Source organism: Catharus ustulatus, chromosome 7 (assembly GCF_009819885.2).
Source record: "Catharus ustulatus isolate bCatUst1 chromosome 7, bCatUst1.pri.v2, whole genome shotgun sequence".
NCBI lineage: Eukaryota > Metazoa > Chordata > Aves > Passeriformes > Turdidae > Catharus > Catharus ustulatus.
The window spans coordinates 30,764,769-30,782,526 of NC_046227.1; the positions used below are offsets into that span (position 1 = coordinate 30,764,769).

The following is a 17,758-nucleotide window of genomic DNA, read 5'->3' on the forward strand; positions in this document are numbered from 1 at the left end:
ATTTGATGAAGAACTGAAGGCTTCTATGGCAACAACATCAATATTTATCTGTACAAATTACAAGCTTCAGCTAGGATGCTGGAAAAGGGCTCTTAAATCTTTCAGATTGATCAACAGCCATATTTCATAGTGCAATTTGTGTATCAGTGTTTGAGGTGTGCTCTCTCCCCTTCCCAGGGTGCCAGGCTCACACCATGGCAGTTACAGAGGAAGCATGACTGATATGCTGAGAAACAGCAATTGACAGTCAAAGTTTGCTCTGCAGATGGATTAAACTGTAAAAGAGAATGGTTTGAAAAAAAATGTGTGTGCTTATCACTGAATCAATTTTTAAAATGCTCAGGTTGACTGAGATTTTTTTTTCCAGAAAAACCATTGAACTACCAGAAGAGGTTAGGTTTGCTTTTTATTTTCCCTCTTTCAGAGACTGAAGGGGCATGACATGGCAGACACCCTCCATCCATCACCTCATCCTCTCCAGGATCAGGCAGCTGCTACAGACAGGTCCTTACCTGCAGGGTCTGAGGACTCTGAACCACTTCAGCTGGAAAAATCTCCTGCAGGGCACAGGCAGCAACCCTGCTTGCAGGTCAACAGCCCAGCCCATGGGGAATTTTCAATACCAGGGATTTGCATCCTGTCCACAAGATTTGCTCTGGCTCTGGTTGTACCCAGACAATGAGGCCACAGTCCCAAATGTTTAATTAGTGCCATGATCAGGAGGGAGTGGGTATCACTGCTGTACTGTGACTTCTTCTTTGCATGTCAGGCAATTCCTCCTGGCACATAAACAAGATTTTGGGCAGAGCAGCCAGAAGTGTTTCTTTGGGAAGATGGAGAGCCCAGCAGTAACAGTGTGTACAAAGAGTGTGCAATAGGAAAAGAGTCCCTGACAGAAATGCAGTTAAAATGTACAACCAGTTTGATGTGTTTAAATCTGTGGTGAGCCTTAGGACTCAGAGAAAGAACATAACTATTGATAATAAAAATAGGGTGAGGGAAAAACCATAATTAATCCATGGTTAGATAAGCTGTAGCTCTGCCTGCAGCTGGCTTACAATGTTGGTCCTGGGTACTTCTCACTGAAGTTTCTTTCCCTGCTGAACACAAAGTACATGAAGGACTGGAGGAATTGTCTTCTCTCACAGCCAAGCACCACCACCCACTTCCCAAACACTTGAGGTTCATGAACACATTTCAAAGGGCACTTTGGGAAACTTTCCTTTGTCCCTTGGAAGGGCAGGATTTTACCACTCACTTTTTCCAGAACAACCCTGCAGGGGCAATAAGAGCAGATATGAGAACCAGCTTCTTCCAGCCTCAAATACCACCCCAAACCCTTCCCTGGACAGATTCCCAGTTCCCCAAGAAGGGCAAGCAGAGAAGTTTCTCCTTTCAGCCCCACAGTTCCCTTTCTCTCCCCACTTTCCCAAGGAGGCTTTGGGGCTGCTGCTGCCAACGTTGCCCCCACCATGGCAGCTTTTAAACTCTTCCCTAGTGCCAGGGGAAAGCAAAACAAACCTCAGGAGAGCACTGATGTATTCTTCTTGTCAGTGAACCCACACAGCACCAGCTGAGTCTGGCACTCAGCCTCCCAGGTTTGGTGTCTGCTATAATGAATGATCACATACTACAGAAATTGGACCATCACATCACAGAAAGCATCTCATCCTAATGCTGGGTATGAGCCACATTTCCACTTCTTCCCTCGGTATAAACAGCATCTTGCTGTTTTCCCACTGTGCTGAGGCCTCTTCTTGAAGCATTGTGCTCCTCAAAACCAGCTGAACCCCTGCTCTTTCAGTCTTTTATTGCTAAGCTCCTAGCTTACACTCTGGGCTTTGATTTTTAAAGGTTTTGTTTATAAGAAAAAGACTGATAAACACTCAGGCCCCTGTTGGAAAAATCTGCCCACAACTTTGCTTCCAGCTTCATCTCAGAAAGCAGATCTTGAACAAAATTTAAGATGAAGCAAAGCTACAAAATTTTATATGCTCTCTCAAAGTGCTCCTTTTTAAGCCTATAAATTCTGCCTAAATCAATTTTCCACACTGACTTTTCTTTTGTCTTGCTTAATTCTGATTATACTGGCAAATTACTCTACTTGTTCCTTCATGTTCCTCACCTTCCCATACATATTTTTTGTACGATGTTCTGTATTTTTCATATACTGTTCTACAAGCTCTCCTTCAAATATTACACTGGCATTCAGATTCTCTGTATTTCCATAAGCAATTCCTACAAAAAAAGATAAGCTCCCCTGTTCAAGTTCAGTGCAATTTCCACTGCAACTAAAAAACCTGTGAGCCCAATAAATTTAGTGTCTACTAGAACCCAAAAGGAAGAACAGCTAACCTGGCAAGGTAAATATTCTTAAATGTAACCATTTGTGCAAGAAAAATGAAATATTTTACAGCAACTTCTTACTTAAAATGTGGAATTATATTCCACAGGATTCTTATCTTATAATGGCTATCTGAAATGTAGGATATAAATTAAACACAGGACTGAAAATTCGTAAGAAACCATGTCATTCATCCTTCTTTTGTGGAAAAACCAGAATGATCTGCCTTTCCTGCCTTAGTTGAAAGTTTATTGAATCAAGCACTGGCTGCACTTGTCTCTGAGGTTACCAGTGCACCACTTTATTTTAGAGTGACAGCTCTGTATAGAGCAACACATTGCAATAAAGTGTCTCTGTGCTTGTCTTCCCGGAACACTTTTCTTTCTTAACCCTCTCCTAATGGTGCTGAACACCTCCTTAAGGCTGGACTCCACTCTCTTTATTTTGTCAAATGTGCCACGAAGAGCCTGAGGGGTGGAACAAGCCAGAGCACTTCTTCAGGCACGTGGGGCTCTCAGGATTTTGGAGGCATCATTTTGTTAAAAAAGCTCTCATCAGACACAAGATATTCTGTGCATGCATTTTATGCCCTTCCCTTTTTCTCCCAGGGCAGCAGGAGCAGTCTCAGACCTGTAGGAGCTGAAATTGCTGCTCTGCCAGCTGGGTGTGGGGAGTCACCAATGCCACCCTCACCTCAGACAAACTGACAACAGCAAGGTGCCCATGTTGCTCCATCATTTTAAACAACATTCTTCTTATTCCCAAAGCAGAAATTGCACACTTTTCCTGTCAGTTGTGCTCTATGATGGACTGAACTCTCGCATCATGATTCCCCTCCACAGAGAGCTGGGAAGGTTCTGCACTGCCTGAACAGAGGTACCTGCTCCTCACAGCCTTGGGACATCCAAATCCCCACAGGAGCTCCCCTGAGACCTGCACTATCAGCTCACTTAGGACACAAAATACATTACAGCAGAAATATCAATTTCCTTAGAGAAATATTTCCTACGTATTTCCTTACCAATTATAGTCCCTCTGATGGTTTTATCAATCAGAAGCTTTTTTTTTTTTTTCATTTGGTCATGAAATCTAAAAAAGGGCTCTTACCACATTATGGGATATTTTAATGAAAAAGAATTGTGTGTATATATACATATATTTATATAATTTATATCCTCATTGAGTATAGGCATTATTAAATCAATTTTGTTGTTGTTAAGTTCCACTTAGGTAAAATAGGATATTGGATTTCTAAACTAATTATACAGGAAAGAGGTCTAGTCCTGAGTTTAATGGAAACTGTGGACTGCATACATTCAGGTGGTTTAATTTCCTTAATAATATCCAAATACCCAATCTAACAACACTGCAATCTGCAGACACTGGAAAACAAATATTTTATTCACCACTGCACATTTAGGTGCTACATTTGTAAGATGCCTGTAGTTTTATCCCCCCAATGAGAGAATCACTAACACTTGTCATGCACCTACCTCCTTGAAGCCGGGCTCCTTCCAAATCTTCATGTCTGAAATTCAACAGACAGAAGTTTAACTAAATTCTTTCTTTCATTTCCAAGGGTCCAGGTGCCTGGGAAGTTGTGACTCTCCTTAGCCACATCCCAGGAGCTCCCCATTCTCTGTAGCACTCTTGAAATCATCCAGAGGATCAAGAGAAGGAATCCCAATGCCACTGAAGAAGTGCAGAAGATGCATCAGTAATCAATAGTGAGGTTCTTCCTTCCCTGGAGGCAACTGACTTGCCAGGATGAGTTACTTGTAATGAATACAAAACACCAGCAGCACTGCACCTTGCCTGGGTACTTTTAAACTGTGCAGAAGAAATGGAATTCAGGATCTTGGGTCGTCTTCCCCTCGCTTGCTTCTTCAGCGAGGTCTAATAAACTTGTGAGGAGGGATACAAGGTCACCCCTGGTATCCTCTGCATTTTATTAAAGGAGCCAACACTCAATATTCCAAGTTTCCAAGGAGCATCTTTGGCTTCACATCAAATAAAAGCTCTTCTGTCTTAAAAGGTGTGATTTCTCAACTAAATGAACCTAACTGACTCCATACTCAAAGTGCCAGAGCTGAGGGAACAGAGACAATCTTCACTTGCAGCCACCAAGAGAGAGCCAAAAACTGAGCAACAGGAGCAGTTGGTTATAGAAAATCACAGCAGACATTGATAGAACCAGGTCATAAAGAATTCCATCCTTGCTTCCAAAAGATCAAATTAATTTCAAAAAATAACCAGCCTTTCTTTGTACTCAATCTGGGGAAAGTATTCCAATTGACAGGAAGTTATGCCTGGTTTTGTAATATAATTGAAATTTCAATATGACCTACAGGTTTCATAGATTTTGCAAGTTGTAGTAGCAGAAAAAGGAGACAGGAAATCAAGAAGGTGAAGATAAGCTCTAGCAAGCAGGAAATGGATATGCTGATCCCCTAGCTTTCCATAAATTAATAGGTCTAGTTTACACTTGTGCTATTTTGATGCAATGTTTACTAATTCTGTTCACTACTGCAGATCACCTGGAGCAATTAATGATTGCCATTAGTTATGATGCAGAATCTGACAGGTAACACTGTTCAGTTGTGCTGTAAGTGGAAGGATTTTCAACAGGTCAGTAAAAGCAGAGGGACATCCTACACCAAAGACTTCAGTCTCATTAACAGAGCCTGCAACTGGCAAACACTTTTGCAATATCTGAATTCAACTCATGCATAAAAATGTCAGTAAAAGCAATTAGGTTGTGTCTGATGCTCAGCCTTGTGTATGAAATTACATGAAAATACCTGTATTTGTAGGACAGTGTGAGAAATCATGAAAACATTAAAAGCAGACCACATTTCCACTCAGATTTCAGATTACACGATTTTTAAACACAAGTCTTGCCAAGGGCATTCCTACAGAAGGCATTTCCTATGACATGTTCACTCTGGGAAACTGGAGCTGGGATCTTGGGGTAGAATGAATAGGGAATGGGGGCCTGAAACAGAACTACAGGGAAAGGAGGAAACAATTTGCTGGCTCAGATTGGGGAAAAAACCCTCACTGAACTGAGCTGGATGAGGACCTCATTCACCATGCCTGGTTAGAAGCAGCAGCATTGTCAGGTGAGCGTTTATTAAGTGATGGGTGTAATTTAGAAAATCACAAAGCAGCAGTCCCAGCCAACAGAAGAGTTGAAAACGAAGCTCCTCCACTGAAAACAGGATTTGCAGAACCTTGTTTGAATTCTGCTCTTCTCTTTTTTGTTGTTTTGTGTGATTTTACTGTAGTGCACATTGTAGCCCCATAAATTATACCCTACCTACACTATACATATGTACTCCATATGTCCTATAAATATCACAAAGCCAAGCCATACTTTGTGGTGACACTGGGACCCAAACAAGATATCATTGCACATTAAAATTGTATTAAACTAATCGAAAAGTAGTTGAACATTGCTAACAAAACAAGAGAAATAGTGAACATTAAAAGACAAGAGACTTCTCAGTGTTCCATAAAACCACGCCTTTCAGACAAATTAATTATTTGCATCATAAAAAAAATCCTAACAGTGAAAAAAAATATTCCAGAAGGAAGTGATGAGTAAAAAAGCTTCAGGTGATTTTTTGTTGCATTAAAAACAATTCCCATTCTCATAAAATGTGCAGAACTTTACATCTTAAATAGCATATTTACCTTCAAAAATTACTTTCTTTTTTAGTCTTGCAAGAAATTAAACCTTAATTAGATAGGAAAGTATTTGAAACATATCCAGAAATAAAAAAAATCTACAGCTATTCCCCTGTAAGTGGCACAGCATCTGCCAGGAGTTTTCACATACCTTCAGGAAGATATCTCAGATTAAACCAACACTGTACTTGCTTTCCATGATCAGAGTTAATATTCTGCAGACCCAAACTGGCTGCCTTGTTTTTTTCATAGTTTCAATTTCTATTGCTGTACTTTACCTTGGTAAATAAATGGATGCATGAGGGGCTCACCCTCTGAATAAATAATAAAATCTAACCTGTCAAATCTTCCTTTGCCTCGAATGAAAAACGTTTCATTCCTCTGTGATGCTGTGGAAGCTAAATCTTGTTGCAAGAGGTGGAATGAGCAGCCTTGGAATCAGAACTAATGGTGAGTTTGAGTTATGTCACCACCCTGATGGACACCAGAATTCCATCTGAGAGCAGACAGGAGGAAAGGAAGATGCACTATACAAAATATGTCCTCATTTGAGGAGTAAAGTATTACTCAATGGCATTATACATTGTTAATAAACTTTCTTTATCTGAAACTATAATTTAATATGTATGTGTCTAATTTACATGTGACAAAGTAGCATATTCTAAAATTAGAGTGTAACCAGCAAACTATTAACTACTATAAACAATACCAAAACACAACTCAAACATATTTTAAGGAAGCAATAGATACATTTTGGACTGGGGAATGATTTCAATTGCAGATATTGTTTTAAATACAGCTGTCAATTACATCTTGAAAAAATTTCTTCAAGCTCAGAAAGATTTTCTGCTTAGGGATTCCTGGGTATATACATAAAGACCAAGAAGAGCACACCACCAAAAAGTCCCCTGTTGGTTACTAGTAGGTACAGTCATAATTGCAAATGCTGAAATTGTGTGGGGGAAATAATTTTCAATATCCATGTTACATGATGTACTAGACAATATCCCCTTGGAGCAGACACTAGAGAAAATATCGTGCCCTTTATTATCTCTGTGGTTTCTTATGTGTAATAGACAGCAGAAGAATTGCACTTATTGTAACATTACAGTGTTAGATTGCAGTTCACCTTTTAGATTAGTAGTGGCCATAATACTTATGATAGGTTGTGCCTTATGCAAAGATGAATAAAGATGTGCATTTAAATTAAAATTTAAAAAAAACCCAAAAAAACGAAAACAAGCAACCACTTACAGAATCAACAGTGAGGCTTAACATAACAAACATGCACTAACCCTACACTTATGCAAAACTAAGTTCTTCCAGGAAACTGTAACCAACTGTTGACCTTCCACAAAGGTAAAGGTTTTGTCCCTTGGTAATATGTTTGGACTTTGCAGTCGAATTCCAGTTTATGAGCTCATTGTCTGTAAATGTGCTGTTCCACTGTGGTATCCTTTAGCTGCCCTTGAGCTTCTGCAGAATCTGAAATCTTACAGTCACTTTTATTTAAGGTTTTATTGAGCCACAGAGTAAGTCCCCCTCAGTACTACACAAATAGGCTTCCTTATTCATCCTCTTCAGGTTCCTGTGGTAAAATTGGTGTCTCCTCCTTTAAACAAGCACTAAAAAACCCAAGGATTGTGCTGTAAAGGTGATATTTGCTTTTCTCAGAAGCAATGTTATGACCTTCATCCGGGTAGATCTGGCAGAGGAGAAAGGAAAAAAAAAGTAAATTGTTTTTAAAGGCTTTTCAAATATTTAGGGTTCTAATTTTCTTTCTCTGATCTTCAATATGTTTTAGATGACAACAGGATGATAACATTAGTTTTATGGCATCAAGGAAAGCTAATAAAACCCAAAATAAGACTTATTCTCTTGGAATCTGAACTGACATAAAACAACCACTGCAGTGGGATCTGCAGAAGTGAAAAGTTTATATTCCCAGCCATTGTGCTTGCAACAGTTTGCTTTAGCTGGCATTTTCAATAGTGCCTAGGCATCCAAATCCCATTAACATCCATGAGATGAATTAGCTCATGCTTTCAACTTCTAAGTGTTTGGCACAACCCCTTTTTATTCATATCTTCCTACCTGGTCTAAAGCCCATCTTCTCTCTCTCCTAGGGTGGATGTGGGCATTTTTATCGTTTTAAACAAATACCTCTGGGAATTTCTCCCAGGTGAGGCTGAGCAAACATTTGCAGGCTGAATGAAAAAACTCAGCCCACAAGACCAGAGACCTGGGGAAGTCTGAAGCAAAAAGCTTCAGCTGCCCCCTCAAAGCCAGCTTATCACCAGGTTACATGAGAACAGCTCAGCAGAATTCCTGCTTCTTCCTCTCTCCACAGACCTTCACCTCAGCTGCAACCACATGGGCAGCAGGAACAGATTCTATATTTAAAGTCCTTTTTCCTTGCTCAAGTGGCACCAATCCCCTTCTTGCCACCTCCTCCCTGACACCAGCTCACACTCCAGTGCAGACTACAGATCACCCTAAAGCCCAGCAAGGTTGAGGTTTGCAATGGCCAACAAGCATCAGGAGTATCTGGAGATCCTGATCCAATCAAAACCCTCTGGCAGCAGCATCCATGTGCTCCAGGTGAGTCCCATGCAAGCCTGTGCCTTGACAAAGGCTCTGTTGTGCTCTTTTCATAAATTCAAATGTTGAAAATAAGAGGAAATTACACTCATTTGACCTAATATCTTTTTAGGTAAAATGGGACCCAAAGTAGTGACATCTCCAAGGAGTGCCTGCAGATTGCAGAGCACTCTGTACAGAACTGTAGAATAAACAGGAAAAAAGAAAGATGAGAGAGAGGAGAAAGAGCCCAGGAGAATGACAAGGTGATATAGCTCCTGACATCCATACTGACAGTGAGAAAAATGGAATTAAACACAGTTCTAACTGCAAATTGAGGTAATACCACTGTATTGTGGTAGAGAGGGTCATTTGTAGTTAAGAAATAGCAACAGGAGGTTAAATGTTCAACTCTGTTTATAGGAAAAGTCACGGGTGCACATACCTGCATAGTGTAATTAGCCCCAGCTTTTATTAGATGCTTAATTAGTTCTGCTGAATGCTGGAAGTGAACTTTAGCTGCAAGAAAACATTTGATATTATTAGAAACAGCTCCATTAATAAGAAATACTTAACTGTTACACAGCTGAACACATTTCCAGGCTCTGTAATGACTGGGTCTGAAGCTGACTATCTCTAAGGTCACCCCACCAGGGACAGGGTGGCACAGCAGAGGTTTTGGAGAAGGAACTGGAACCCCAGGGGAAGCCACACTCCTGACACTTAGTGAGGACTCCTGTCTTTACCCTTGATTTACACACACTGTGATAGCTTAGAGATGGTAAAACCACTCTGAACATTGTGGCATTTTCCAATTTGCTTGAAAGAAAGCACACTGCATTTCCTATTGCTTGCACAGGGTCATTGCACCCCACTCTTCTTTAGCAAAGGGACTTTCTGGAAGCCCTCAGAACCATTACTACCATGTCCTAACCTGCAGAGTTTAGGCTGGGCAGTGTCACTGGGTGTGATATTGGGCAAGGGCGCAGAGAATCAGACTCCCAGAGCCCCCTGCATTGCTCAGACATCTGCCAGAGCCTCAATTCCCTCCAGTGCTCGGTTCAGAGAGGCAGAAATTGCTGCTGCCTGCTGCACTCAATAAAGCCTGAGCCCCCCATGCCTGCCAAGTCACCTAGAATATTTCCATCCCTCCCCCTGCACTCTGGGGAGAAGCACTGGACAGGGTTTGCTCTTTGGATCCATAACACAAGTTTGGCAAGTCAGGGGTGACAGGCTGGCACCCTGCCAGCTGTGCATGGGCACTGTCACCTCAGCCCTCACCAGAGAGAGGCACTCATCCCTTCAGACTGACTGAAATACCTTGTATTATCACACATCCACCAGAAAATACTGGGAAAGAAGTAAGTATGTCAGTCTGTACAGAGCAGCTGTTTGCATCACTGTAATTTGTGCCTGCATCAAAGCTCATTCTTTAGACATCAGTGAAGGAAGTTCAGAAGAATACACTGCAGTGAAATCTGCAATTACAAATTATCTCAATTGATGCATCCTATGAATCCATCTAAAGTGCTAGAACTTACCCTGTGTTACTCATTCTCTGTCTTAATCTACTGCTGAAAGTACTGGTGCTATTAAAAGGTTCTGTGCAGCTTCAGCTTCAGAAGGTTTGGCAGTACCTTGTAATTAATTAGATGAAAAGATTAACTTCCCATTTGGTGATGTACTTCACCAGCTGTACTGATAATTCTGCAGAACTTGTATGAATTTAAAACAACATTAAAAATGTATGTTGCTCTATTAATAATTCATGCAATACCTTTCACTAGCAACAGAGAGGTCCACAAGATTTAAACAAATTTAAACATACAGCACCTAAAAGGTGCAAATCCTCAGCAAAGGAAAGTGCCACCAGTTCAGAGTTAGAAGTGACAGGTGAAACAAAAGGAAAAAATCCCATCAGAGGGAAAATGAAACTGGAAATGTAGTTGCTAGGTGTGTGCCTCATCAGCCCTTCAACACTGCCTGCTAGGAGCTCTGACTCCAAACCTGCTGCATCTGTAAATACTCACCATCAGCTGTCCCATGAACTATTAGCAAATCCACTTCTTTTAAACCATGAAGATTGTGTAATACACTGGATGCCTAGTGAACAAACACACACAAACCTGTAATTCAATTGCATTTTAAGAGCAAAATGTTAAATTCCTTGTTTATGCTAACTTACCTGATAGGTAATTTCATCTTTTGATGGAATCCCAAGGTATCTTTCTGAAAAAGCTGATGCTGTAAAAATAATTAAAAAAAAATAAAAAAACCAAAACCCAAACCAACAAATCTTGTGAATTCCAAGTTATTTCCATTTTAAAACTCATAATTTCTGGCTTAGAGTCAGAAGTTATTTAAGCCATGAAGTTGAGATGTTCATTTAGAGACACAGAACGTACCATTTTGATGCAATATTTAAACCCACTTTTAAATAGTTAAAAAAGAAACCAACCAAAATTCAACAAACTGCCTTCACAAAAAAACCAAAACCCAAACCAAAAAACAACCCAAAATTAACAAACAAACAAACAAAAAAACCTAAAATAAAAAAACCAAACCCCAACCCAAAACAAAACATAAACTAAAACCCAAACAAAGTCTAACAGACCATTAATCTGTTCTGGTTTCCTGTGATCACAGTTCATAACCTGTGCTCCAAACTTGCCATACAGAACCAAATAAGCTGTGATTGAATGACAACATGGCTGATATTTATTGTAGGGAATTCACTGCTAACCCTAAAGGATTCATTCCTAATACAAGACTTGATTCATGCTGATATACATAAAGGATTCTTAGGAAATGAGGTAACTGCAAAATCAGAGCTGTCAGTAATTTTGGTGAACTGCCCCAGTGGCAGCTTTATTTTAATTTAAAGAAGAGACCAAGACAGTGTGATGAAATCTCACAAACATTGTTGTGTTATCTGCCCTTAGTTAAAATAAACAGCAGCTCCACGACTAAAAGGTATTTTGAATAAACTGCCCCACAGGTTTAGGGCAGGGAGCACTCACCATATAACTTCATATCTGTGATTGGTGCCACCACAGCTCCACACTTGAAGAGCCTCTCGCTGGATTTCAGGATCATGGATGCAATGTAGCCACCATACCCCTATCAATGGGATGGAAATTTGGGTTGGTTTGCTTCATTCTAGCAAGAATAAAGCTAAAGGCCACTGTGCTAATCCAGTGGCATCATGTTTATAGTTTAAGGGTGCATAAAGATCTCAGTGAGCTGGTCATGACTTTTAATCTAAGCAGTAAATAATAATAATAATGAGTATTGCACATTTCTTCACCATCTCTGAAGTCTGGGACATCTCCCCTGGAAGAGCTGATACCAGAGAGTCATGAAATCTTTGTGAAAGCTTTAAATTGAAACCACAGATTTCCTTGAAATGACACAGGCAATCCATTTCTGTACACTTGTAATCATTCTAGACTCACAGAAAATGAAATTCTGAATTGTGGCATCTGGAATGGATGATTTTCTCGTATATTATGGGCTCCTCAAATTTCTCTACTTGCCATTTTATTATCCCTTCATCAGTACTGAAAAACTGGTATTTCTTCAGGCTTTTTTTTTTGTTGTTTTGTGTTTGGCACAACACACTTCAGGAAAACAAAATTATCCCATGACAGGGAAAATATAATGCAAAACACCGGCTGATCCAAAAAAAGATCATGCATCAAGTGCTTACAGTTTTCTCATGGACTTTTATGAATGCTGCTGGCTCCTGTTCTTCATGTCTAAATATTTATTGAACAGATGATTTCTGTGGAAGAATGGTAATATTTGAAAACTCTTTAACCTTATTTAAGAAATATAAGCAAAGAGGTTTCTTGTTCATTTCCATCAATCCATATTAAGTGGGAATGGACAGACTGAAGAAAATACCAAATAGGAGCTGTATTTTCAAAGGAGTGTGAGGAACTGAGTTCTTCCTTTTCCATACAAATTTCAGCCCAAGAGGCCAAGAGCCATCGAGATCAGTTCATGTGCAGGAGTACATTTCACCTAAGACAGAATTTCTGAGTGGGCACCTTTAATTTGTGTAACTCAAAGAGCTTAAGAGAACAGCAACTTTTCTCTGCCTCTGGGTTTTCTCTGCTTTTACTTTTGTTTAATATTCTGTTTTTGTCTTGCCCAGTAGCTCCACAGGACAATTTTAATCCAAGGAGAGGTATAGCCAGGTTATTTATTATTTATTCCATGTTTTCATTAAGAGCTTGTTTAATTCTCCAGGGAGTTTCTTCCCTTTGTGCCTGTGTCCTTGCTTCCAGCCAGGCTTTCCAGGACAAAATAAAATACTACAGAGTGAGTTTGTAATAAATTCTTAGCATCATTTCACAGTGACATTGCTATTCCACATGCCCTGATGCAAGAACATGTGGTGCCTCACTCATCTGCTGGGTTTCTGGGGTTACAGCCTAATTGCTGCACTTTGAAGAAAGACATTGGCTGTAGAATTGCAACTCATTTTTAAACTCTTTTCACTTCCATGAATAAAAGCACAAACTCCATGGAACCACACTTGGCTACCAGCTCAGAAAGGCCCTTGGGTCAGCATCACTCAGGCTTGCACCCCTCACAGAGATAAGCCAGGGGGCATTGGCAGATTGCCTGGCAATTTTCCCCACTGTGCCCTTCTGAACAGTCTCGGTACTCTTGTGCCCCATTGACATCACCAAGTGTGACAAGAATTTTACTTCTGTGTAGTTCTGAAACCTCTTAAAGAGCTCCCTGAAAGTGGGCATAAGTCCAGCTTTATGAGATCAGCATTAAGCCATTCCAAAGTCAACTTATTTTCAAGCAAAGTGCATATTCTGTTTCCATCAGTAAAGCAAATTTAATACATAGAAAGAAAAACACCAACTTGTTTCCCTATCACGTTCTTGTATGTGATAAAAAAGAAATGAGTTTTAAAGTAGATTTTTAATCGACTCTGAAACAAGCAGAGTGGAGGAAAATACAATTAACCCTAAGAAGCTGTTAAATATATTTTTTTATTATTAATTATAAAACTGACTTTTAAATTTTATGATTCTTGTTTTTCTTTTGACAGTAAAAGAACAACTTTGAAAGGTTAACTTGGAAAGGCGAAATTTCCCTGAATTCAAAGCAGTGTTGAAAGCTTATTGAATTTCCCACTCTTCATTCCTCAACACCTCTTTCAGAAAATAAATGCAAGAACATGGCAATCAATAATATTTTGTGAAAGAAAAGAAAACTGGGGATTGGTCTAGGCAGATATGTAAAGCCATGTTTACATGCATTCTCTTTAGTACCTGTCTCATCACGTTACTCTTAGGAAAAAAAGATACTGATGAATCTCTGGCAGAAAACAAGTGGGAATTTTCAGGTAGCAATGAAAAGAATTTCTTCCGTCAAAACCAAGCAACTCTGCATTGCTTAGGGATTTCATTCCAGAAAGAGTATTTTCAATCAAATTATTGAAAGAGGAAGAAGAGATGGAGAAAAGTTGATGCTTCTATGTGTGTGTATTTTCATATACATTGGTGTCAGGCATTAAAACCTGAATAGAAGTGTCTGCCACGATCACCTGGTGGGTGAAATTGGCCCTGCTTGTACATCCTCAGCTAGAAAATCTCTGGCTGCTCCCTTACAACCCTGCTTTTGACCCAAATGGAATTCTTGCAGGGAGAGTTTCTTTCTCAGCTCAAGGAGTGCAGCAGGAGCTCAGATCTTTGAGGAAGGTCATGTTCATGTGAAATGTTAATAACAGTCACAAACATCAGCCAGTCCTCAAAACGCTACCATGCAGGAGGTAAATGTCAATCCCCTCATCCTGCATCCAGCCAGACTGAGACAGGCAGGTGAAATCACTTCCCTGAGGCTGAGCAGCAACCCAGCAGCACTGAGAACCAAGGCACTTCATGCTGCTCCTAAAAGTGATGACTGGGGGGTACTTGATCAAGATTTCTAATTGCTTTGAGCTCAAAGGCAAAAAACAGCTTCATTTTTTTAGTAAAAAAAACAAAACAACAAACAAAACTTTTTAAAAAATTAAAATCTTGCACATGCCAGTTCATAGCTGAAGCAGCAGTTGTGTGGTGTTTCTAATTGCTGCTTTTTAATAGACATCAGCAAAATGCTGTTTAGTTTGCTACTAAAAGTCGAGCTTTTGCCTTGTTGTATCCCATGCTAGGGGCAATGACATGCAGCTGATAAAATAACAAAGGCAAGATTTCTCACTGGTACAACAAGGAACTTGCTGACAGTACCACAGGGTAGGTGCTCAGCTGGGCTCAAGGGTCAGTAAAACATTCAGACATAAAACCTGGATTTTATAGGACAACATTGTCAATTTAACTGCAGCCCAAATATAAAACTGTAAGAAACAAGCTTTCACTAAAACTAAGTCCCTCTTAAAAATTTCTAAAGAAAGCAAAAAGCAGAATTTTTAAACAAATACTTTCTCCTTCAGATTCTGAAATGTAAATAGTGTTACACCATAAAACTGATTTTATTGACTTAAATTCCCATTCTGAGAAAAAAATATTGTACAGAACAGACAGTAAACTATGGATGACTTTTCCCCCCTGTTTTAATAACTGAAATTGTCTTAGGAAAATATATAAATATCTTATGAACCAACAGCACTTAGAGAAATCATGATGATATATCCTGCTATTTTTGAACATTACCTTTCCAAATATACCCAGTCTCTTAGGATCAATGAAGGGCTGTTTCAGAAGTGATCTGAAAGGAAAAAAAGTTTCTTTTTTAATTTTGGCAAAGTTAAATGGTGGATTTTACTTCCTAAATACAACATTATTTGTGCATTAAGGAACTGCCAAACATGGAGACCAAGCAGAAGAAATTACATCCATACAAGTAGTACTGCACTGGGGAATATGATTTGTTTCCTAATTCCTTTTTTTAAGGGAAACAGTTGGTGTTTGGTCCATCTCACCTAATTTAGATATCTGAATTTAAACATCTTGTTGAAATTATCCATTTACATCTGCTTTTCAGTTAATGGAGAGAAGAGAGATCCCTTTAGCATCCCTACTATTGTTGAAAACTTCTCTCAGTCTGGGGAGGATCATCCTTCAGAAACGCCAGGATTTTCCACTGACTACAGCTTACATGACTGGCTTTGACCATGTGCCTAGCACCAGCTAAAGGCAGAAAAGATGAACAGAACTTCTTGACTCTAAAAAATTAGATAATTCTAAAAATAATTAATTCTAAAAATAATTCATTGTCTCATCAAGGCCATTAATCATCTATGGTGGATTTTATACCGAAAAGACAGAATAACCTGAGGGGAAATATCAGACACAGCAGCTTATTCACAGAATGGTTGAAGTATCAACCCCTTTCAAAAGAAGAAAAAATATCTGCCTTAAAATCTGTCTTCTGGAAAACCCCAGAAAAAGTCATCCAGACCTTGGTATGAGCCATTTTGACATGTACACCCTGAGTAAGGAGTGTTATCAAAGCTATACATGACTACTCCACAGATAGAAATTACTCTTTTCTGCAGCTGGTAGACTTACATCAGTGTAAGAATGATAATGAAAAATAGAAATAACAGGCAGAGAAATAACAGGCCAAAATTTTGCTCTCATTTACACTACCATAACTCCATTAGCTTTGTGGGATTACTGCAGAACTTTGTGGTGGAAATGAGAGCAGTGCCCTATGGTATAGACCTAAAATACATTTATATGTTAATGTGGACAGCAAGATATTTACCTACAGAATAGAGACAAACATGAATTAGCTCAGGTGGCATATTTGAATTGCACAGAGCAGGACAGCTTTATCAAAAAGAAACACCAACTCAAAGAAAACTCAAAAAAAGCTTGTTTGATTTTTTTTACTTGCTGTTTGTAATGGAAGATTTACCATTTCAAAATTTGCAATTGTATTAAAAAAAAGCAAACATTAACAGTGCAGAGAGAACATTCTGGGCAGTTTTATTCCAACTGGTGGAGGCAGGGGGAAAGAGAAGAGGTTGCACATACGTACTCTACAGCTGCTACTTGGTCCTTCACTTCCACTGATCCTAAGCACCGATGGACCTCCTGTAGGATCTTGAGGCCTTGAAATCCACTCCCTCTGCCATCGAATCGAGCTACGATGACATTATCAGAGTTGACAAGCACTGAGTCCCAGTCAATGTGAAACTTATCTGTAACCAACTGGCTGCCTGGAGCTTCATCACTGCAAATACCAACACACCAGACACAAACGAAGACTATTGACAATGTGATGCGCTGTGCCGAGCTCTGATATTTTATTTAACCTACGTGCCAGAGTTCACTTGCTTATGCAACCCTGCTGAGCTACTGTCACTTCCATCAATACCATCCCATTAGGGCTGCAAGCCCTGCAGCAAAATAATTTCTTTAACTTTATAACCACTGTGCTGTGGTGCTGCCAATACCTGAGTACACTCTGATTGAAGGACACAGAAAATTAAAGCAGGTGGTGCTGCTTGCAACAAAAGTGAAGGAAAAACCCCCAAACATAATCACTAATGGCTAGCTCAGTTCTGAGAAGGCTGATGCAGAATTTGTAAAATCTCACTGAACATACAAAAAGGTAAAATTTATTCAGCACCCTGATTACCATTTTGTAGGATATATAATACTATTAAGAAGGATGTCATCTGAGAAAACAAAAATAATTGCATTATTGTATCCGTGAATAGATTTCTTGAAACAGAGTACAAAGAAGACTAAAGCATACACTGGAGAAAATTGTATTTTCTCCATCCAAATTCATAGGAAGAAATGGATGCAGGCAGGAGTGATAAGTCTATTTTATGACCAGGAAAAAAAAAAAAAAGGTTTACAGCACAAAAGGTGAAATAGAATGGGAGAATGCAGTTTCTAGAAGAACAATAAGATTTTCCATTGAAGCCAAATACACTATTTTCCTTACAAAGAAAATAAAATGTCAGTTTTAAAAGGGAAGTTTGTCATTATTTTCCCCCAAGATAAACACAGAATAAAAGAACACGCTACCATGAAGTTGTACAAAATGCAAAATATTTCTATGCAGGCTGCATCTGCCAGTGGAATGCAAATTAAAATGTAAAAGTGTCTGTGCTGGCTGTATGGAAATTAAATTGGATGGTCTATGGGAATATACTGTCTA

General features: G+C 39.3%; 2 protein-coding genes across 3 annotated transcripts in view; both read right to left on the minus strand.

Annotated features, from left to right (window-relative positions):
* The window catches only part of DDX18 (DEAD-box helicase 18), a 701,862-nt gene that overhangs the window by 370,734 nt on the left and 313,370 nt on the right, over window positions 1-17,758 (minus strand). The gene's annotated exons all lie outside the window — the stretch shown is intronic.
* DPP10 (dipeptidyl peptidase like 10) overlaps window positions 7,058-17,758 on the minus strand; it is a 240,593-nt gene continuing 229,892 nt past the window's right edge. For both annotated transcript variants that reach the window (XM_033064168.2, XM_033064169.2), the window contains 7 exons: window positions 16,625-16,819; window positions 15,292-15,346; window positions 11,635-11,734; window positions 10,800-10,858; window positions 10,645-10,717; window positions 9,060-9,133; window positions 7,058-7,739 (listed from right to left, as the gene is read on the minus strand). In XM_033064168.2, the coding sequence (XP_032920059.1) occupies window positions 7,602-7,739; window positions 9,060-9,133; window positions 10,645-10,717; window positions 10,800-10,858; window positions 11,635-11,734; window positions 15,292-15,346; window positions 16,625-16,819 (694 nt within the window). In that variant the 3' untranslated portion in view covers window positions 7,058-7,601. The remainder of the gene's footprint in view (window positions 7,740-9,059; window positions 9,134-10,644; window positions 10,718-10,799; window positions 10,859-11,634; window positions 11,735-15,291; window positions 15,347-16,624; window positions 16,820-17,758) is intronic.